The sequence below is a fragment of the Mandrillus leucophaeus genome, unplaced genomic scaffold (assembly GCF_000951045.1).
Source record: "Mandrillus leucophaeus isolate KB7577 unplaced genomic scaffold, Mleu.le_1.0 Scaffold72, whole genome shotgun sequence".
NCBI lineage: Eukaryota > Metazoa > Chordata > Mammalia > Primates > Cercopithecidae > Mandrillus > Mandrillus leucophaeus.
In genome coordinates this window covers 5,297,587-5,321,975 of record NW_012107808.1, presented here as the reverse complement: position 1 = coordinate 5,321,975, position 24,389 = coordinate 5,297,587, and the positions used below count along the sequence as shown (strand labels likewise).

Sequence of the window (24,389 nt, the reverse complement as noted above, 5' to 3'; positions counted from 1 at the left end):
TGTAAGCAAAAAAAATGATAATTACAAATATATTTTACTGCAGCACTCAACATGCAAATGGTCTAAAGAGGTCTCGAGATTAGCATTTTCGCAAGTAAGTTTCATTTAAAATTAGTTGGCTAGGCAATCAAAATTATTCTGACCACTATATAAACCTATGTAAGTAAAATAAAACACTTACGCATATTAAAGGAAACACATAAAAGGGAAAAAAAATTTCCTTTTCATATTGAAAATGTTCATTATGATGAATGCTTAAATTTCCCAGTGTTGGAGAGCTGATCCCTAAATACCCAGCACTGTGGAAGTTATTTCAACTGAAAGAGATCAACAGCTTCTTTTTATCTCCAGTCTTCTCCTGCAGAAAGCCTGTACTCACAGGCAGCACTCCATAAGGCCACAGTGAATGTATCTGGCTTATTATTTGCTACATTAGCAGAACTGTCTGTGGCTTACACTGAAGGCAAAATGGTATATAAAACACAAGACTCGGCTGGGCATGGTGGCTCATGCCTATAATCCCAGGCCTTTGGGAGGCCGAGGAGGGAGGATTGCTTGTATCCAGGAACTCGAGACCAACCTGGGCAACATAGCAAGGCTGCATCTCCTCAAAAAATGGAAGATCAGCCAGGTGTGGTGGCGCGTACCTATAGTCCCAGCTACGCAGGAGGCTGAGCTGGGAGACAGCTTGGGCCCAGGAGGTCGAGGCTGCAGTGAGCCATGATGGCACCACTACACTCAGCCTGGATGACAGAAAGCCTGCCTCAAACAAACAAACAAAACCACACAAAAAACCCCCCACAGGACTCTAAATGACACAGAATCTAAGGGAAAGATTAGAGCACCAATTTCTTTTTCTATCATTTTTCACCCAGTTTAAAGTAGAGTTTTGCATAAATGAGAATCAGACTGAGCTATGAACAGATACACACACATAGACACACAGGTTCAAGGGAGACGGTGTATGACTCAGTAACTCATCTGGTTTGTCAATTTCGGGATCAGTATGAAAAAGCAAACTTTTCCAGGAAGGTCATGGAATAAACTGATATCCTCCAGGATCTGGATAACCTACCTCTTCTACCTACAGGAACGCACTGCACAGCGCTGCTGGGCACTAGCATGCTGTGGGCATGAACGCTTCATAAAGCACCACTGAGGCACTGGGACTTACAAGTCACATTCTCTTACAAAGACTAGTTGGGAGCAGTTCAGAACACTTCTGCCAACTGCATGACTGTACATGAACCTGAAAGTCTTTAACAAACTTCAGACATGTGACAAAACAAACACACAAACTACGTTTATTTTTAATCAAAATGTGAATCATCATAGTGAATAAAAATTCATGAGTCAGAATAGCATGCAATTTTTTATTGTTTTCTAAATCTATTTATACACTTAATATGCTAGTATTAATTTCACAAACAGTATAAAGAATGTATCCAATGATATTATGTGGCAACTACTCACCTGAAAAAGAAAACATTGTCTCTGAAATAATTCCTAAGTATACAACTTTGCAAACTAATAAGCACTATAAATATTAAAATGTTAAGACTTCAGTGTATAATGTCAACAACATCCTGCCTTTTTAAAATTGCTTAACACGTTTGTTAAAGATCATGCAAAATAAACACTGTATTAAAATGCTAGATTACACTCAAACATCACGGCAATGAAACACAAAAGAGCAACTATTTAGCACAATGACTGGCCAAGTAAATAACTTAATCAGCATATTAATAAAAATCCACTGAGTGATGAACATTGAAAATGTAACACGGAATCTAGATAATCGCGCATCTGCGATCTCACCATCTACCATCCTAACTGTGACGTGGGGTAAACCGCCAGAATTCATTCTACATAAATGAGCTATGTTAAAACGATAACAACATTTCATTGCATGATGACAGGGCACATTTCTAGTCCACACAGTACTTCAATGTGATCATTCTCTTAACTCCGCTAATAATTAATGGAAAGTACAGTTTTACAGTCACACCACATATATATATATGTGTGTGTGTATATATATATATAATTTTATCCTTGCTTTGTTACATGTTTTTAGACTCTTTTTTAAAAAGTATTTCCTTTCTTATGATCCTCCCCCAGAATTAACATGCTGACTTAGGAACAGATGAAGTAGATAAAGTCTATCCTAGAATAGAGAGCAATGATTTAGTTTTACCTAATTAAATATTTCCTTGTCATTTATCAATTGTCACTGACCTTTTTGATGTAATTATTTCCTCATTCACTCATCTATAAATATTTATTAGTGCCTATTATTACCCATGTTTCCCTGATTTTCCAGAAAAAGAATCCATGTTTTTTTTTTCTTCTCATTGCTAAGCTCACTTAGAAAAGTTGGGCACCATTGAAAAGAGCTGGGGAACAGACAGGGTGGCTTCTTGGGCACAGCTGGATGGTGCTGGAAGCCAGGCCTGGGATTTGGAGAGAAGAGTCTCCAACAGATAAACCCACGGAGGTCACCAGCCCTCCCAGCATCTACTCTCCTAACAGCTCAGGACAGCCCCGTTACACTACTGCCAGCCCCGGTGACTCGCTTTCTCAGCAATTTTTAAAGCCCTCTTCATTATGTACTTGCTACTTAAACTTCAGAACCTCTGTGATAAACAATGCCCGTGTCACCCAGAAGGCTGGATCTCAGTTTACTGACCTCTCCCTGTAGTGTCATAGGCTGTGCACTCATCTAGACGAGACCCTAAGAGCAGGGTTTGCTTCTGCTTCATCTAAAGCCACATCTTCCCTCAAATGTGTGGGCACCAAATGTTCTGCAAAAAGGGTCTCTAGCTTTTTACTTTTCTTTTTGGCAAATTAAGCCCTTTAAAATACTTCTGACCTATCTTCATACCCAGATCTCACCTCATCTCAAAAAGTTTTATGGGGTAATGCGCCAATGAAAGGTACAGTGGTATTAGTGAGTTCTGAAGCTTCTAATTACAAAGACAACAGAGGCTGGCTGATGAGTCATGCTTCTCATGCTCCCTTCTGTCACACTGCGGATGTCTCTTCTACCTCGGCCTCATCATCTGTTACTTATCTGTCAGTGAAATGTAGAAAGGTGATGGGCACGGATGGAGTCAAAATCCAGGACAATTCTGTCATAAGGGTACAGTAATACTCTTCTCCTTTGCTTATTTTTCTCAAAGAATGCTTTCTCTTTCTTCTCCAAAGCCTGTGCTCTCAGAAGAGGCTGCTGCATGGAGCTCCGAAGGATCTTTGGAGAGCCTTGTGTAACTTGAACGTTGGCTTCGCTTATGTGTCATGCTTTTTAGATTCTCATTCTGAATAGTGGTTGGGTTGGGACTGGAACTAGGCCTCAAAATGACTTGAGAAGTCTCCCTAATTCCCTCCATCTCATCAAAATTTTGATTGGCTCTATTGGCTGGAGCACTGTTGTTGTTCAGAGTCACAGTGCTGGGCGTTCGGTTCAGGTTGTAGGCTTTCTGGCACGCAGGCCAGTTTTCTTCAGGGCTGCTGGCTATCAGGCTGCATTCGGAAGGGCTTTTCTTGTCTTCTGAACAAATGGACATCCGAGCTATAATTGGATCTTGCAGGCCACTCAAGCTATGTGGGATTCCCCGCTTTCCGCTGTGACTGTCATCTTCCAGCTCTATGAGATTTGCCTTTTCAAGCTGGGAGTCATCCGCCACTTCATTGTGCAGAGAGTGATTGGGAGAACTCTCATTGGACCTCACTCCTGAATCCGATGAATCCTTTTTGTCAAGGAGGGCATCCGATAAATACTCTTTGGCTTTAATGAAGGTTCTAATCGGCTCAGCACTGTGTTCCGGAGACTTTGGCACTCTCTCTACTTTCCCTTCGGCTTTTCTGTCTTTGTCATCTTTGAGCAGTGGTGTGTTATCTGATTCTTCTGTGCCAGATTCATCCTCGTCACTTGGGAGTTTCTGATAGCGCAGCCCACCTCCCTTAAGCTTCAAATCTGTCTGGAAGAGGCTTGACCTTTCAGAAGATTTCTTGCCTGGGAGAAGCTTACTGCCTGACTGATCTGATTTTTCATCTTCTTCAGTGATAGGATCCAGGGGGGAGGCATCATTGGTGGAAACCCCTGATGATGAATAATCGATAACATCTCCCCTCTTCATTAAAAAGGACTTCCTCCCATCATCGGGCTTTGGTTCACTATCCTTCCCCTTTTCTTGTTCTAGGTTTGAATGAATAGAGCCCCCTGATGAACTCTGACCCATGTAATATGTGCTATGTGGAGATGATCTGCCACTAATGGTTGTAGACCCTGGGCCCCCTTCTAACTGGGACATCTGAGCAATGTATTCTCTATAGGCATCTCTATACTCGGCCTGCACCTTATCAGTAAGCTTTGAAATTTCAATACTGGAATCCTGGGAATTGAGACTCGAAAGACTTGGGGTTCTGCGAGTTTGTGACTGTGAAGACAGAAAAAAAATAATTTAAAAATTCAAATAAGAAAAAAAAGGCATAAACATCAGCTTAGGAAATATATATGTACACTAACCATTTAAAAAGTCATCAAAATATCAAATTCTTTTAAAAGAATTCTACATAACACAGTTTAGCAAAAGCTGTGACCTTATAAATAATGCTGTTATTAGAAAGCTTTCTATAAATTTTAATAAAATCAGTTTATTGTTAATATTTAAAAGTATAATTAAACATTGTATTAACCAACAATCTTAGCACTTGTTTCTGGTTTTTATTTTGTTTTTAGGAGACAGGATCTTGCTGTGTTGCCCAGGCTACATCCAAACTACTGGACTCAAGCGATCCTCCCACCTCAGCCTCCTGAGCAGCTGGGACTATGGGCATGTGCCACATGCTTGGCCACAGCACTTGTTTTTATAACTTCAAACATTTAGCTTTCATTTAAGGCCAAAGTCAACTTCATTGATAAAATACAAAATGCAATGAGGCCAATAGTTGGGCCTTAGTAAACAGAAAAATAAAATAGTTTTACAAGTTTATTTCCAATATGAAGTTTTAGAATTAGAAATTGCTTCAGATCCCAGAATAGCTAAGAAACAAGGAGCAAAACGTACAGATGAGGAAAAAGAAGGGGGAAACGGAAGGAGAAGAATCAAGAAAGTTTAAGAAGGGTCAAGAGCAAAAGCTAAAACAAAAAAGAAGCAGCAAAGTGAATTTGCCGGGGACCTTCTCAAGGAAATAGGACATTTTCTTCCTTCCCCAGGGCACTGCTCCTCCTCAGTGCTGCTCTGCCTTGCCCTGCCCACTCGGTGTTCCTCGCTGCCTCCCACTGTGCCTCCTCCTGTTGTTCTCTGTGCTCTGCTCTGCTTTTCCTGCCGCGCTCTCCTCACTCCCCCTACTCCTCCTGCATCTCTCACTCTGCTCTGTCCCTGCCCCACCCCTCACCTGGCCTCCCTCTTCTAAGAATCTCTAAGGGAAGAATGCGCCTACATCTAATGCCAGATGAGAAGAAACCAATATCCAGGAAGGGTGTGCAGGCGGCCTGGAAAACCAAAGGATGGTGCTCAAAGGGACACTACGTGGCCAGTGTTCCAATGAAGATGTACTTTAACCAACAGTTACTGAATGCAACAGGAAAATCGCCTGGGAAAGGCTGAATTTGCTGACCACCCTAGCTCAAGTAACCCGGTCCCTACTGACTCTGCATGCTGTGACCCTGATGGAAATCTCAGCTCTCGTCAATGTCTACATGAGCTACTTTTTTCTTTGTTTTCACTGACTGCCCCTCTCCAGATGGATGCAGCTCCTTGAGTACAGGAAGCCCTCCATCTTGTCTCTTGTCCACTTAGGTATTTAGTAAGCATTTTCTGAATGACTGTTTCAATGCCCACATCATCTCAGTGAACTGAACGGTGCCCTTATTCTTCAATAATACGAAAAATGCCATTCAATAAATACCTGCCAACTTAGATTACTGTGACGAGGGGCACCTTCGTCCAGGCCAAGCGTGTTCAGCTCTTCGAAGCTGAAGTTGAGTGTGTAGGGCGTCTGGCTGGAGAGCTCGGTGTGAGGCAGCTCATTGTGGGAAGTGCGGCGAGCAGGTTCGCCGTGTGGGGCTGGGCCACTGCTGCTCTCACTGAGGAAACGTGGGTCTTCAGGGACCACCTGGCTTTCTGCGTTTCTCATTTCTAGTACCTTAACAGAAGAAAAATGTAAATATTTACACTAACAAATCATATTTTGGAAGCTTTAGAAATAGTTTAGAAAAATAAAGCTACTGCAACAGCAATGAGAAAGTATACTTCTGGTAAGTGAATTTCTAGTGAATATGTTTTACACATCAGCTTATCTTTCATGTTAATTAATAATAAAGGAAGCAATGGTAGAAACCACCATACATATACTACACTGCAATTTGTCCATTAAATTATTACTCCTGTTTAAAACTTAAGACAAAGCAAAATGCAGCTGGCATGTGTCAAAACCAGAGGGGGCCAGGAGTAGAGCAGTAGATCCAGATTTTATTCAGAACTATGGCAACAGGGAAAAGCAGTCTCACTACAGAAGGGAGTTCAATTCAGAATAAGCGCGAATGAGTGGGGATGTACCACCAAGGGGCAGGGTGGGCACCGTGGATGGAACATTACTAAGGGGAGGCAGCAAGAGTGGGGGACCCTGGGGTACGCCGATGGCCAGGGTGAGCAGACATCACCTGCGGCGGGGAGGTGGTGAGGCATTTGATCAAGTACCGAGGGTGATCACACATGTAAACTGACTTAACAGGATTCTTGCTAAACCTGGGCAATGCAAGCCCTTTATAAGGATGAATGCTGAAGGTCAAGGCCTCAAAGGCTTTGAGGAGCCTGATGAGAGTTAGGGCAGGTGAAACCATGAAGAACTGGCAGGCGGACTCTTCCCCAAATCACTGAGTGAAATGCCCAAAAAGGCAAAGGCTGCCAAGTGCTGCTGTGTGTATTTTCCACAACACACAACTGCATATAAGTGTAAGATACAGTTTTTAAATTTAAAAAAAATATGAAAAAAATACCAGTTTAGGCCAGTACTTATTGATACTGGTTTTCTACAATGTTATAATTTTGAATGTTATAATAAAATAATGTTGTAAATATCACAATGTTATAAATATCTTACTGTGCTTCTGAAAAGGTGCCAGTCTCCAAAATTCATATTCATCTCTTTCTTCAGTTCATCAATGTTACACTGAGCTAACACACGGCCATTTATGTTTGCCTGAGTAAAAATTAAAACAATTATGGGTATATAAAGACAGAATATGAACTATTCTGAATTACTAGTGATTGCAAAGTATGCTTATATTTAGTTTTAAGAAAGTCTTTAGAGACCAGAAAGGCTGACCATCCCATATAATAATACAATAAACAAGCTAAATTTGAACAACATAAGCCACTCCATATTTTCCCAAATGTCTTAGGCATTTGCTGGAACCAATCGAAGAGCTAACCCTCCTATTTCCAAAACTACCTATGCTGTCATGAGCAACAACAAAACTGTTAGTTTTTGTTTTCTAATCTTAGAAAATATGAACATGAACACAAGCTGCTGGGAGGGGACAAAGACATCTGTCCTCATAAGCGTGTTGGTCACTAATAAAGTTCTAAACGAAGTAGGCCTGCTGAACTTGTTTCTCCGTTATATTAGATACAGATATGAAGAATGCCCACCCACTAATTTCCCAGTCTATTAAATTCACAAGGCCCAGCGTGGTGGCTCACGCATATAATCCCAGAACTTTGGGAGGCTGAGGTGGGTGGAACACCTAAAGTCAGGAGTTTGAGACCAGGCTGGCCAACATGGTGAAATTCCATCTCTATTAAAACTACAAAAATTAGCTGGGAGTGGTGGCACATGCCTGTAGTCCCAGCTACTTGGGAGGCTGAGGGAGGAGGATCGTTTGAACCCGGGAGGTGGAGGTTGCAGTGAGCCATGACCACACCACTGCACTCCAGTCTGGGTGACATGGCAGGACTCTATCCCAAAGAAAAAAAAAATCATAAAAAAGGAAGTTATCACTTTTGGTTCCCTATAATTCTAGTTTCCCCTAAATGAAACAACAGCATTTTCTTTATTAATAATAGGTAGCTTACTGCTTTTATAAAATGTAAAACCTGACTTTATTAACTGGGGCAAACTTATGAAATAGTTATGTTTATAATCAGTAGAATGTTCAGTTTCCAAGTTAATCCTGAAGAAAACAGTATACACAGCAAGTCTGTGACAGAGGTCCTGCTGCACCAATGCCACGAAGCCCTCAGCACAGAGGCCAGCGGCTCTGAGGGGCTTCAGAAAGCCAGGGCCTGGGAGCAAAGAGCTGAGTGGGGAGAAAACCACTACCTCGACAGGAACAAAATCATCACAAAGGACTCATGTGGGAGACCCTGCTCTTTCCTGACACCAACCAGCTGCCTGGAGGAGAAAGTGGGGCTTGTCCCTGGAAAAGCTGGTGTTTGACTCATGCAAACAGGGACCAGCACGAGCCAGCTCTGTAAGGAAACTGACATTATCTGAAACCTTTCTAAAAGTGGCTGAGTAAAATGGTGTCTACATATGCTCATAATTCTTTTAAAAACTTCTCTCAGATGTCATTCTTTCAAGTATATAAATATTAGAGGCTGGTTATTAATGTTCTACTTTATTACATGGTACTCTGATATAAAAAGTACACCTTAGTGAAATATCTACTATAATGACTTCGTTAAAACCTTCCCCAAATCTCAGGCATCTCTATCCAACTTCCTGATAGCTGCTAGAATTGCAATAGGATCTTAGAAGAAAAAAAAATTATGCAAATGCATTAATCTTGCAAATCCAAACCTATGAGGTTTCATCAAATGTGACATGATCCTAAGTCCTACATGACATGAAAATGAGAATTTGGAGAAAATGAGGCAAGTGTGGCTTACTTTGATAATTACTAAATCACACTAACAAATATCACAATTAGAAAAAAATGTAGCACAAAAGGTTTTCTGTTCCCCACTGGAAAGATGAGTTCTGCTTATCCCAATGGGAATCCCTCGGGGCTTTGTGTTTCTCATCAAGGCATTCTTTACTTGAATTAGGTTATTTAAAAAAGAACATGGTGAGACAGCTACTTCATTTTATCCATTTATAAAATAAGAGAAAACAGGGCAATTTTAGAATACAAACTAGTAAGAACTATGTTTTCCATTTAGAGCTTTCTCATTTTAACAGGGAATGCATGTGTGGGAAGCTGTAGGTAAACTGTACATGACCCACAGAGTCCTGTCTTCCACTCCCAGCGTGGTCTCTGGTCCGTGTGTAAATGGCTGCCTCACCTTTTTGATCGTGGCACAATACTGAGGCAGCATACTCTGGTCCAGCCCTTCTATTTGTTTCAGCTTCTCACATACTGCATCCACATTCAGTGAATTCAGTAATACCACTGGGCCTGGGGCTGCGCCTGACCCCTAGAGAAGTCAAGGACAAATACAGGTATGAATAAGCATTTAATGCCATCTATAATGAGGTCATGTGACAGAGAAAAACTCACTAAGTTATACCATGAAGTAAGGTAAAAACAACAAATGTGTTTAGCATGGTAAGGAAATACCATTAGGGAATAGATTTAGTTACTGTTATAACCTAATGAGTAGCTTTCATTACAGCTGATACAGCCTGGTCAAAACCAGTTTTCCTAAGAAAACAGAACATTTCATGAGCAAAGCCTAGGCCAACTTCTCAAATGTTTACTGCCTAACCTTAAGAGAGAAGGATGCTGTGCTTAATAAGAGGAAGAAGAGAAGTTAAAAAAAAACACACATCCAAAAAGACAGAAAACTACTGATGCCAATATTATATGAATACAAAAAATAAACCTACAAAATAATTTAAAAGTACCTATACTAGACAATTAAGCAACTTTGAGTGTTTCTACAGACTACCTCAATAGTTACAAGAGCTGAAGTTTTCAGATCTTGATCATATTGTATCCAAGGGATCTAAAACTTCCTTTAGCATCTGTTAAATTATCATGTAAATATAAAACAACAGTATTAATTCTTAACACACGTGAAAGTAAATACCATCTATTAAAATTTGTTCTCATTTAAAAAGAAAGTCAAAATAATAAATAAGTCTAGTATTTATTTAGAAGTAAAACATTTTCGGAATGTGGACGCTAACAAACCATCTGCCCGTGGTCAATGATAAATGCATCTTGTGCCCATTGTGGTTTAGAGGGTGCATCAGCCTGGTCAAAGTTAGGACTTCAAAGTCACAGAACAAATAGTTAGTGGTAAACTTGAACCAGAACTCTAAATTATCAGGTCTTATAACTTCCTATTTTCCTTTTTCCAACTTCTTTCACTTAACAATGTTTTCAAGGTCCACCATGTCATAACATGCCAGTCCTTCATTTCTTCTTATTGCTGAGTCATATTTATCTTTCCTATCTTTCAAATGCTTTTATTCCTCAACCAGTCTCCTTGCTCTGGATACAGTTACACTTGTTTACATTTTTTGTTTTCAAAAAAATCACAAAAAATAGTCTAATCGACAAAATAACTAATGATCTTACTGGATTATGCCTCACAGATAAAATAAATATCCATGAGTCCATACTAATATGACTAAATAATTGAAAAAAGTGAATTAATTAGGAAGCAGAGACAGCTTTTCTTTGCAGAATTCCAATTAATAAATGTAGAAGAGAAAAACAGAAAATGACCATTAGGCAAACACAGTAACAGTGCATGTACACATGATCCACAGATGGAAGCGAAAATTAATGGGCAAAAGTATAAGCAGAAACAGGATATCTGCAGAGTTTCAAAGTATCTCCTCCAAGGTATTTACTAGTTATAGAAGGAACAATAAAACTTTACAGTGCTGAAACCTGGCAGATGCCACCTTGACCAAGTGACCAAGGTTAGCATCAGTGGTGGGAAGGCTTATGGACATTATGAACCTTCGACTCTGATGCACTGGGAAGGGCATAGCATCACTCCTGCAGTTTTCTAGCAATATACAGTCCCCTTCCAATCACGAGGAAACATCAGACAAACCCAAATTGAGGGACGTTCCACAAAATAACTAGCCAGTATTCCTTAAAAGTGTTAATTAAGGTCATGAAAGATAAGGAAAGATCAAGAAACTGTCACAGATGAAAACAGACTACGGAGAAATAAAATGCAACTTAATTGAATCCTGGACCAGAAAAATGACATTTGTGGAAAAGCTAGTGAAATTCATATAAAGTCTGTAGTTTAGTTAATAGTATTAAACCAATTTTAATTTTTGCTTTTGATTATTATAGTACAGTTAAGAAAGATGTTTACATTGACAGAATAGTATTTGTTTGCATCTTTTCTTTAGGGTTAAAATTATTTTACAGTAAAAACTTTATTTCAAAAATCCCCAAATCTCTCTACTTCTGATTGTGCTAAAAACGACAAGTATAATAGACATGGATCAAACTGTCAGCTTTGGAGGGAAAATTGTAAAATACTGAAGAGAATTTTATGTCCATGGAGAAGCTGAGAATTCAGCAACAGAGACACATCAATAAAGATACAGCCCTCTTCCTTTAAAGCAAAAAGCTCTACCCGATGTTACTTTCACAATCTTTTTACAACTTTTACAGTTACTTTATCAGTTAATTTATCAGTTACTTTAAAGCATATTTTATCCTTCATTGGGGATTATGTAGAATATATACGTTACCTCTGAATTACTTTTAAAAGCTTTATAAGAAAAGAAAGACACATGGACATTAAGATATTCGTAATTCCATCAAAACTATAGTCTGACTCTTATAATAAGTTGGGCTTTATACAAGAGCTAAATTATCAATTAATGTGTTATAATATGCTTCTTTGAATAAAGAAGAAATGGTAATTACCTACTAGACCTTTTCTAAAATAATCACAAATAAGAAAATTATTTTGAAACCACAAGAATCTTACAACCAATAATTTTGGGGTAGAAATCTCATAAAAGGGAGGAGAAAGAGTGCAAAAATGATAAGGAAAGGGCAAAAAGCATATTCAATAATTCAGTAGGCAAATTCTTACTAGAAACTAAGCGTGTTACTTTGAGAATACACAGACTAGTTCAAATGATAATATTTTAATGTTTATCATGCATTCTTACTTGCAATTATCTGTTATAAGTCAAGAACAGACCATTTTAGCATATTGATTTTAACATCAGAATTTGTTGAAAAAATTTTCTAATCCAGAAAGCCGAATGCAGAAGATATTAGTGTGTTTAAATGTTAAAAATAAACTTCAGAATTTACACAGATCAGAATTTCTCCAGGTAAAAGTAAAGCTATCAAAATACTGAAATGACCTTGAGGTAACTATATCATTGTGTATTCTAAGTAGATTAAAACTACACTCTGAAACATAATCATCTTTGGTAAATGTATTAAATAAGCACAGAATTGATTAGTCAGAAATGAGTGCCATGCAATGGCTGGAAGCAAGTAATAAAGAGAAGGCACCTTAACAAGCACAGATTTATAGACAGCCCAGCATGAAGTTGCCAATGATTGTTTCTAGTAGTCTAATAAGAAAAGTAAGATTTCACTGAGAGTTTCTGTACCTGTCTCTGTTTGTTAAACCCAGAGTCACACGGCTTTACGGAAGGAATAAAACAGAGTGAAGGACAAGAGCATAAAGTAATACATGCGATGCACATCTATAAATGTCTAATACACACAGGCAGAGCTTGGTCATTCCTCCTATTTCCCCTTCACTCTCAACAGACCACGGACAGCGGCACACAGCAAGGAGCACACGTGCATGCATACACACCCCCACCTACAGTAGCTGCATTCCACTCACGTGTGCTTGGTCATCTTACAATTACACTCAAAAAATTATATTTTTTTGTATTGGAAGAATAAATCATGAGTCATACATTTAATAAGAAAATGAGGTACATCAAATTGGCTATGAAAAGTCAATATTCCTACTATATGCAAGTTTAACATTAACTTAAAAATACTGAATAAGAAGGTTTAGTTACTTAGACTATCGCATGATCATAAATATCTAGCCACACTATAGGTCATGTTCAGAAATACACTTTCAAATTTGAGTTTTGCTTCTTTGGGTATGTGGCACACAATAGATGCGCTAAATATCATTTCATAAGAATGGCCCCAAGAGCTTCTAGCTCGAGAAACAGACAACCCTTGCAAACTGTGATGAACATAACCATTTCAGTGAGGTGGATTTTTAAAAACTCTAACCCAAAGCAAATAATCACTGCTGGCAATTATTCTTCTGTACTTAGACTGATAGTAAATATTCTTAAAATGCTTAAAATGATCTAGAGATGACTGGCAATTTGTACCAAAGTTAATTTACAACACTCTTTTAGCACATTAAACGGCAGGGTTTTGCTAGCCTAACATCCGATGTCTTTCTTTTAACATGTTCAGTATCTGGAGCACTTCGTGGAAACCCTGTTTTCTAGTTTACACTATTGACCTTATTATAAATAGGTTTTTAAAAAGTTGTCTGTAGAGATTTGCAAAAATACCGAAATAGGAGTGCTAAGGAAATTACAGTTTACTACAAGACATCCAAAACACAAAAGAAAGCACAAAATTATTAACCTGGTTGGAAAATGTAACTTACTCTTCAAACTACTTAAGAAATACTAGGTCAAAGTTGGCTGATTAGGCATAACACTACATTTTAAGAGCAATCTTTTAAAAAACACAAGTACTGGCAGGGTATGGTGGCTCACACCTGGAATCCCAACACTTTAGGAGGCCACAGCGGTGGATGCCTTGAGGTCAGGCAATCAAGACCAGCCTGGCCAACATGGTTAAACCCTGTTTCTACTAAAAGTACAAAAATTAGCTGGGCTAATTTTTCATTGTGTGGTGGCACATGCCTGGGTCCCAGCTACTCAGGACGCTGAGGCAGGAGAATCACTTCAGTCCAGGAGGCAGAGGTTGCAGTGAGCTGAGATTGTGTCCAGCCTGAGCGACAGAATGAGACTCTGTCTCAAAAAAACAAACCAAAATGAAAAAAAGCAAAATAAAAACACAAGTACTAAACTACTGCAATGAACATAATTTTGTTATTTTTAAACTTTTAACTGTACTCTAGGATTTCATAACTTTACTGTAATATTATTTCTGTGAAAATATTCCAATCAATTTAGCTGAAAATTGTTTAGGAAAAAAAGTTCTCTTGAGTTGAAGTCTGGTACAAAGACTTTCAAGTGGGAAGTGAAGACAATTTTTCACTATACTTTAATAAAAGGCAAAAATGGGCAAATACTTTTCCAAATTCAAACAGAATAGTACAAATTCACTTCTAAGACACTTTTAAAAGTGTGAATGGTGTTAAAGCTGGTTGAGGCTACTGTGCAAAGTCACTGAGAGCTGACAGGGAGCACCTGTCCTGAGCCTGAAGCCTAAACACAACCTGAAATGCCTTTGGCTCCCTACCTATGGCACCTTTAACTTTCTTGTCCACGTCTTCTCCTGAACAATGAGAGACAGCTTTAACTTCTAAATCAGTGGCGAAAATAAAAATTCTCTACAGGTGAGCCCCGTTTTTTTTTTTTTTTTTTTTTTTTTGAGACAAGATCTGCTCTGTCACCAGGCTGAGGGTGCAGTGGTGTGATCTTGGCACTAAACTGATCCTCTCACCTCAGCCTCTCAAGCAGGGGGACTACAGGTGTGCACTACCATGCCCTGCCCGGCTAATTTTTTTTTTTTTTTTTTTTTAAGTAATGGTCTTGCTATGTTGTCCAGGCTGGTCTTGAACTTTCGGGCTCAAGTCATCCTCCTTCCTCAGCCTTCCAAAGTGCAGGATTGCTGCAGGAGCCACCACATGGGGACTGCGCAGGGATTGCTGCAGGAATCCTCCCATGGGGACTTGTTTTCACTTTTTACTTGGTCACTCCACTGACTGGATCCTGTTTGATGAAAACCAAGACTTTCAGTTTTAATATCTTCATTCAATAGTTTTCATCAACATCTAAAGGTAAAGGTAACAGCACACTGGAGATCATGATACTGTGTTGACACTGCCTTTGCAGTTCTGAAATTCTTTACGATTAAACTTTGTGCTAATTATTGTCATGCTTTCTCAACAGGGTATAAAAGTCATCTAAATAAAGCTGTCCAAAGGTAACCAGTAAACCCTGTGGCTGAGGAGGTCAAGAAAGAATGACTACATAGAACTGATAATTCCTTCGGTGGCCTTCAGGTCCACACTCTGTGAGGCAGGATTTTCATCAGTTTTGTTCACTGCTGTATCCCATGAGAACAGCGCCTCTTACACTCAATAAATATTTGTTGAACTGATCACACAAGCATCTGTGGTACTCAACGTAAAATAATTCAGGGAAAAATGAAAGAATGAAGAAATGCTTTATTGCTCCTTTGAACATGCGCTTTTCAATGAAACACAGTTACCACCAGGAGCAGCATACCTTAAATTAAGCCAGACCACAGAGCTTTTAGAGCAACTCTTTGAGATGACAGAATAACATGCCACTGAGGAGACCTGGTCGGACACAGGCCCTCAATACTGGGTCCTTCGCTTCAGCAGGGTCACAGAATGGTGTGAATGCTGCCATTTCCTAGTGGGAACTGGACTCAAAGAAGGTAAAGGCACCAATGAAAATATTCCTGGAAAGCTTTCAAAATTTTAAAGTGTATGAAGTATTCAAATAACCTAGAAATTCTTCTAAATTCTAAGAAAGCAAACTGATTAACACCTTTAGGCCTAAGAAGCATCAACAGATTAAAAAGTCTGTGTGAATCTAAATTGATTGGAGTATTTGTACACCACTCCCATGACTGAGACAAAGATGATTTAACCAAAAACAGTCTGAGTTCTGCATCTTTAAAGCTCCATGGATTCTGGCCTTTGGGCAGTAGTAGCAGTAGTAATAATAATAATAAAAAAGTACTTAAAGTATGCTAAGGCTGACTAATCCTTAAATCAGACCTATGAGGCAGGTCTGCTTTTCCTGGTGAGAAAGCTGAGAATCAGAGGTGTGAAGTCATATGTCCAAGGCAAAGAGCTCATCCTCAGGGTCTGTTTACCTCAAAAGACCAAATACCTGACTAAGTCATGCTCAGGACGAACGGGGCGGAGCCACCAGCATGGTGGTGAGCGCCATGGTCTCCTGCATTCTAGTTCCAAATCTGGCACCCCTTCCTGTGTCCCTCAAGTAAGTCTCACACGTTCCATCTGTGCCATGTGGAGACTAGCACTCCTGGGGGACCCTCAAGAGGGAAGGCAAGTGTAATGTGGGTGCCAGGATTCTGCGTTTATTGGTTTTATAAACTGGAGTTTTGAGTAAGAGTTCATTTCTAAAAGCTTCTATGCTTTGGAAGTTTGAAAAACACTGTTCCTTTCTAGCCCTAATATTCGGGGGAGCATGTCTTGCATATAGTACTAATTTTTTAACCTGGTTTCATAAGATTTGGCATATATTTTTGCTCTATTATACAATTATTTTTTAAAAACTAGTATGGAGGCTTATAGATATATCCAAATGTTTCACAGAAGTGAGGACTTATATTATTAATCTATTTATATTAACATATTTTATATTAATATATTAATATATTATTTCTTATATAGTATATAATATAAATATGTTATATATTAATATAAATATTTTATAATATATATTATTTATATATTATTTATTTATATAAATCTTCACTTCTGTGGAACACTTGGATATATCTATAATTTATCTGAGAAGTCCCTGCCTGGACTTCACAAGGTATATAAGCACTACAATGTTCCTTAATGTGAGAAAACTCAATTATTTTTATAAGGATCTAATTTATAAAGGTGATTCAGATGTTCCTCATGGCAAATATATATATACACACACACACACACACACACACACACACATACACACACATATATATACAGGGGATCACCTCTATTTTGAAAAGATCATAGCTGGTTAACCCCTCATGGTCTGGCTTTCTTAACACATTACCCTGTGACATGACAATTTGTCCAAAGACGTTTGTGTAGCTCTTGACTTTTCTACAAGCTTTGTACAGGGACAGCTGACTGAGCAGAGATGGGACCAACGGGAAGTCCCATTGTCCAGAAACAGTTTTCTGCTACAGGGCTTGATGGGCTACATACTCTTCTATTAGGTACTCTCTGTTGGTCCAACTACGAAGTTCTGGCAATGTTCCCACGTACTGATTCTTTGCCTTTCCACCACAGCTTTCAATCTGACATTGAACTAAGTGACTACTTACTTTTTCTAGGCTTCAACAAAACAAATTTTACATGCTATTGTCATTGTTAATTTCTTAAAAGCAAAGGAAGCTTAGTAAGCATCTATTATTTGCTATACTAATCATAAAGTGATCTTTTCATAGTAAAATAAAAGCAAATGATATGGTTATTTTACTAGACAAAGTCACTAATATACGCAGAGTGCACCTTTGCTGAGCTTCTAAACACATCTCACGAATCACATGATTTCCCCTTCTCCAAAAACTCATTTCAAAATTTGCCTAATGCTCCTTTACTGGTCCCTAAAAAAAACTACAGACACCTTTTAATGACATGTATTCGTCTACATTCTTGAGCATGGGAATAGCTACTATGTCAGCATGTCTGTGTCATTAAGGCCATTAACTTCTTCACAGTATCTGATTTTCTTCAAAAATTTGCTGAGGAATTTTAGCTCGGAGAATTGAATTGCATGCAATGAATCTATATGCTAAAGGCTCTCTGACTAAACTAAAGGTCATTCTTGCATATAATGATGATGACCCATAAAGATTCCATAAGCACTAAAGAGCATTATTGTAGTTTACTGCGGATAATTGAAGTCACTTAAACACTTCAGCTGAAACGTTAATGACTTTAAAAGAATCTCTCAATGAAAGCACAACGGTTCTCTTTTTCTCTAACATTAACTCCAAGGAAATTAAAGTTAAAAAAATATTGCTGGCTGGGCACGGTGGCTCACACCTGTAATCCCAGCACTTTGGGAGGCCGAGGTGGGCAGATCACAAGGTTAGGAGTTTGAGACCAGCCTTTGAGACCAGCCTGGCCAACAAGGTGAAACCCCGTCGCTACTACAGAAATACAAAAATTAGCCAGGCATGGTGGCAGGTGCCTGTAATCCCAGCAACTCAGGAGGCTGAGGCAGGAGAATCACTTGAAACCGGGAGGCTGAGGTTGCAGTGAGCAGAGATGGCACCACTGCATTCCAGCCTGACTGAAAGAGTGAAACTCTATCTAAAAAAAAACAACCTATTGCCTGCCAAACTGCATGTTTTAAGTTAAAAATTACAGATAAACTTAGGATGCAATATTTCGCCATGTTAACTCTAACTGCTATGCCACATTTCAGCACAGCTATCGGCTAAACTGACCATATTACATGGGTGTAGCATAGTCTATAAATAAAACAACTGAAGTTAAAATACAAACTGGGTTCTTTTTGTCTTTTTTTGAGACAGAGTCTTGCTCTGTCGCCCGGGCTCTAAATGAAGATTTTAAAGCTCATTACAAACTTATTTCTTATTAAGTATGAAGCCTTATATAGTAGTTTTGTTTTTTTGAGATCAAGTCTCGCTCTTGTCGCCCAGGCTGGAGTGCAGCAGTGCGATCTCAGCTCACTGCAACCTCTACCTCCCAGGTTCAAGCGATTCTCCTGCCTCGGCTTCCCAAGCAGCTGGGATTATAGGTGCCCACCACACGTTTGGCTAATTTTTGTATTTTTTTTTAGTAGAGACGGGGTTTCACCATGTTGGCCAGGCTGGTCTCGAACTCCTGACCTCAAGTGATCCACCCACCTCAGCCTCCCAAAGTGCTGGGATTACAGGTGTGAACCACTGCACCCAGCCACTTATACAGTAATTTATGAAGTGATTCCCTCTACAAGGTTTGTTTGTTTGTTTGTTTTGTTTTGTTTTAAAGAAACCTACCTTAAGGTGTTGGCAAAAAATAAATAAATAATTTCTTTTACATGCTGAATGATCTGTTTATCTGGAAAATTTATTTTAACAAATATATAGGTAAAGAAAAGTATTATAGTACTGCACTAAAACTCAGACTAAGACTTAACTAAATGTAGACACCAAGATTGAGTTACTAAAGATGCATTTTTGGTCTAGATCATCTAGCTCGTGTCTTTCTGTAGTCTCAAGGCTAACACTGGATACTTTTCTAAAATATTCCACATGTGTAATACCAACTACAGGCTTAACAGAAACAGTCAAAGGCAAAGCTAGAGCTCACAATAAGGAGCAAATACTACCAACTGAACACCCCCGACGGCTGCTAGAAAAAGCCCTTCCTTATTGGAGAATCAAAAAAACCCATCCCATGTATTGAAAAAGGGGAAAAGCAGGAGGAAATGAGTGAAGTTAAGCATCCGCTTTTTAATTAATTCATGAACCATAATTATTAGCATTCAGCTACTCTATACTAGCTGCTCATCACACCACAAATGCAGAGTTAGTGAGCTGCTATCATCACAATTAAGACAGCCATTACTGAGGCAGAAGCAATGAGATGCCAGCGATCCACACCACAGGACTACTCCATTACCCTCGAGGAGTCTGTGGGTGAAGAAAGCCCCTCAGCAGCATCCTCCTTGATAACTTCCTAACAACACAAAACAGGAGAGTGTGGGTGAAAAGGGGAAGTGGGGAGCCAAACTGTGAAGACAAATGAACATGATGGTAAAATAATACATGACACTGAAACTCAACAGTTTATGTGAACAGATCTTCCCTGCACAACACTTTACAAAATAAACAGCAGTGTAAGTGCTGTAGCTTTTTGCCTTCTGATTTATAAAAATATATTAATAGAGAGTTTCTTTTTTTAAATTATTACTTTTATCATCAGGAACCTCTAATATTTTGGGCACAAATGTCTTTTATTAGATTCAATAGCTCATTGGAAGAATTTCCCTTATCTTGTTTAATTCCTGTCATTTGACTAAAATGTTCTTCCTTCAATACATCCTCTATTTTTTATATCATGGTGCTAATATATATATACACTATAAAGGTACTGTATACACATGTTCTTTACAAAGATATTAGAAATTACCAAATGTAAAGGCTTAGTTTTAAAAGTTTTGGTAGCAAACACTATATTTACAAGCCAGAAAGTTCTGGTTATAAACAAGTCAACACTTATTCGCTGAGACTGCTAGTCGTTTTCCTTCCATAGACATTTACCAGAAATGAAAACAAATACATTTTATGTTAGTAATAGGTTATGTTTCTTAAAACTATGTATAAAATAACTTGTACTCTTTTACTATGTAAAGAAAATAAGCAAATCTCGAATGCTATCTGTTTATTATTAAATTAATATTTTCGTTACCCTTTTATATACTTACTAGGCCATTGTTCTGATCTCTGGGCAAACTCGTTTTTACTGATGGACGTGAGATGAGATGTTGGGAGCCGCCAGGGTAATACCTTGGCGTGTAAAGGTATGGGGCAAAGAATGGCTAGGGAAAAACACGTAACAAAAAAGGGGTAAACAATTACAGAAATGAAAGTGTAATGAAATTTTTCAAATGAAACCAGTAACACACAACTCCAAAATTTTAATGCAAATGACAAAACAAAAGAAAAAAAAAGCCTCACTCATATTTCATAAGATACTAAACTCAAACTTAAGACATATTACTTACATTTTTATATTGGTCATTTCATGTAAGTTTTTTTTAGAAAAATGAGCAACTAAAGTTTTGCACTTTACAGTTTGACACGAGTTTCTCTATATTTAATATGTTTACAAGCTTACCATCTGCCAGGTTCTAAGTGACTTAACCAATATTAACTCATCATCTTTTTAAAAGAAGCAGACTGGAATCTTAATACTATTCCTTACCAATAAAAGAGATTAGCCTAAATAAGACCAAAATAAGTCTGGAATATATGAGAACACCCTGGCACAAATTCCAAGAATAATGTTATTACAAGTTCCTGGAGTTCACCTCTAGTTTACACCCTGGAGTTTATATCCTAAATAAGCAAGCATATTTAAAAACAACAACAACAACAACAACAACAACAACAACAACAACAACAAATAGGTGGGGAATCCACTGTTTGTGTGAGATTTATAACAATGGCATGCATTTGTAACCAGTTTCATATAAACAGAAGATATCAAATTATATGGGCTAAACATAAAGACTGCAGTTCATGAAGTTTTGTTACATGAGGTGAAATGTTGCCCACCCTTTTTACTCCTGCCAGCTTAGAAGAATTATTCTGCTTTCAACTTTAAGACTAAAAAATCTTAAATAACTACAGCGAAAAGTAGCTAGATTTAAAAACAAAAGAAAACTGTAAATGTTTTTAAAAATGATAAAATACTATTAAAGCATGATTACATTATTGTTATTCATGAAATTAGTGAACATAGTATCTCAGGCTAGATGGTAAGGTAATCTTTAGTTTTTTAAAATAAGCTTCTTGGTTTCAAATTTTCAGTTGGCATCAACAGAGCTATTTTATGTAAACTTACACAGCAGACTTTAAGAATGGTAAATAAAAACCTGCATTTCACACTGCCTACCACACAGTTAAATTTTAAAAGATGGAATACATGATAAAATGCTATTATTCCACCTTTGTCTCCTTGTCCAAATAGAAAAACGGAATAACATTTCTAGGGCCTCTTGAAACAGTACCTAACTACTTATATGGGCAACATTTTTCAAAAACTGAAAGTTTAAATTCTAGAATCCTTTCTTTGTCATCTTTATTCTACATTCTCTTTCTTCCCAGCTCATATGAAATGCATTTACGCAGGCAGTTTAGGCACTAGGCTTCTATGACTAACTAGGTCCTATGTTTTCTCGAATTAGACTAAAGAGGGAGACAGCAAAATAAGAAATTGCAATGCATCTTAAGAGAACAGTTCCAAGAAGTGTAACCCCAAGTTCATGCTCCATTTTCCTACAGGAAATGTTAGTGTTTGAGGTCATTAAAGTGAGAATATAGCTTGGGCCTACTAAACTTGACAGGGCCTGAATACCACTGATAATTAGTTGCATTTCATCTTTTCATCTAGGAAATTATCTTATTTATATTAAGTAAAAAAGTATAGATGACTGAAGATAACATAAAACTCTAAAAATAGGCCATAGTGCTACTATTTGGAAAAACATCTGAGTTTCATAGCAGTACCTTCCCATTATTATCTCATATTTAAAAGACAAAAGCATATTACGTATAGGTTTACTAAACTACTGGAAGAATTTAAGTTTATCATTGTTTTAAATGCCAATATAAGCCATTATACAAGATATAACAAATAGAATATTTGTTATATATGTTTATAAACAAAGAAACAGATTCCTTTGAAGCACAGGACAGTCACTGTTGACCCTATGGAGTCCATTTACTTATCAAGAAACTAAATAAAAGAAAAAAATATCTAATATTCAGACCCTCTTGAGATCTAGAACACATGAAAATTCCAAATTATTTTGATTTCCAAAAACTCCTATATTTTACATTCAAACTTTACATTTTTCCTATGTTAAAGCCAAAGCACAGTTTTAAAACAGTAACAGAATCTACAAGCAGAAAACTGAGGTGTCCCTGGAACATATTCTTAAAAATAAAGCTGCCTCCAACTTCCTTACCCTGTTGTAGAAGGGATGCTGAGGGCCCGTCATGCCACTGTAATAGCTGCTGTGAGGCTGTGGCGACACCACTCCACCTGCGAAGGGCCCATTGAAGGACGTGGAAGAGCACACAGATGGGGGCTGGCTGTACGCTGATGGTGCCCTAGGAGGACCCTCATGTAGAGGGAGCGGCGGGTACGCCAGTCCTCCGATACTGATCTGCTCTCTGGCAGCGCGAACATCTGAAAGATTCAATCAGACCCCGCAAGGCAAGAGAAAACAGGACATTAGGAATTAGTCCAATTATCACATTCTTCTTTAGTTACCAGGCAGAAACATGACTTTATCACTCTTGCCAGGGATTCCAACTAGATTAAAAAAGAAGACAGAAAATCTTGAAAACTCACAGGCCTTTCAGTGAGAAGTGCCCAGCTACTTTGCATAAAAGCTTTTTCACCATTCGAAGTCACCAATATCTGGATTCTTCTCTTCAGTTATTAGAACTACTGACTCATCTCTAACTCTTAAAGGATTTAAGATATTCTAACAATTCTTTTGATTCATAATGTTATCAACTATTAATAACTCATATTGGGTATGAACACACACAATGTTAGCAAAGACTGTGGGTTTGCAAATTATGAGACTGATCCACCTCTGAACAACAATAACAAATTCCACAGCCATGTAATATCCTTTGACATCAGCCTTGTAACAGGTACCTAGAAAACAGAATACAGAAGTAGTTTAAGGTGATCTCGTCACAGTTCCTGGAAAACTCAAAGGCAGGTCAGCAGAGCCAGGTCATACAAAAGACTGTTTCAATGAAGGTTTTATGTGTGTGCATGTGCATAGAGTGGTACCTCCAGAACTTCATTTATTTCAAAGCCTTAATGTCACTACCCTGAAGCTCTAGTCCCCAGATTTAAGTTAATATCTGAAAAGTAATATAAATATTTTCTTACTTCTCTGGATAGAGATCCCTATTAAGAACCGAAGACTGGTGACAGGCAAATTACAATGGATGGACATCATGAAGTCATGACTGTATGTTAAAAGAAATCCAATTCCAAAGTTCCAAAGTAAGGACTTGGGCAGGGGCGCGAGGGGTGGGGACAGGGATCATAATAAAGTGAGTTCCACAAATACTAATGGGATTTTCTTTACATTCTCAAAAGGATACCAAGACTCCTAATCTTTAATTTCATTATTTTTTCTGTGTAGTGCTTAGTTTAATACCTCTTGGTTTTTCATAGAGCAGGAGAAATGAATACAAAATAAGTTAGAAACATGAAAATTAGGACTTCAGATGAAAAATGAAATTTACTACTAATACCCACCTGCAATAATTTCCCGTAGCTTGGGATCTAGGTTTACAGTGCATGGCAAAAAGACTTTTACATCTCGAGCCACAAGAACTGGGGTCCTTGAAGATAAAAACACCTCAAAATTTCTTATATCTCCATCAATTTCAAGCAGTGGCTCAACATCCTTAGTTGTTGGAATATTCTTTGATATTCTTCAAATAAGAAATCAATGAAAAAGGTTATCAATGTCACTATTAGAAAGGCAAATTCTGCATGTCACCTGAAGTTACTTATACAACAATTACACATCTTGGTCTGATTACACATCGGCTCACTGCAACCTCTGCCTCCAGGTTCAAGCGATTCTCCTGCCTCCGCTTTCCGAGTAGCTAGGATTACAGGTGTGTACTACCACACCTGGCTAATTTTTGTATTATTATTATTATTATTATTATTTTTGAGACGGAGTCTCGCTCTGTC

General features: G+C 38.1%; 1 protein-coding gene across 3 annotated transcripts in view; it reads right to left on the bottom strand.

Moving 5' to 3' along the window:
* Positions 1–1,359: 1,359 nt before the first annotated feature.
* The window catches only part of KIDINS220 (kinase D-interacting substrate, 220kDa), a 109,382-nt gene continuing 86,352 nt past the window's right edge, over positions 1,360–24,389 (bottom strand). For 2 of the 3 annotated variants that reach the window (XM_011965328.1, XM_011965329.1), the window contains exons 23-30: positions 23,943–24,121; positions 22,621–22,844; positions 20,353–20,466; positions 19,548–19,604; positions 9,294–9,425; positions 7,108–7,206; positions 5,914–6,150; positions 1,360–4,439 (exon numbers count right to left, since the gene is read on the bottom strand). In XM_011965328.1, the coding sequence (XP_011820718.1) occupies positions 3,177–4,439; positions 5,914–6,150; positions 7,108–7,206; positions 9,294–9,425; positions 19,548–19,604; positions 20,353–20,466; positions 22,621–22,844; positions 23,943–24,121 (2,305 nt within the window). In that variant the 3' untranslated portion in view covers positions 1,360–3,176. The remainder of the gene's footprint in view (positions 4,440–5,913; positions 6,151–7,107; positions 7,207–9,293; positions 9,426–19,547; positions 19,605–20,352; positions 20,467–22,620; positions 22,845–23,942; positions 24,122–24,389) is intronic. The other variant, XM_011965330.1, reaches the window with a different exon arrangement.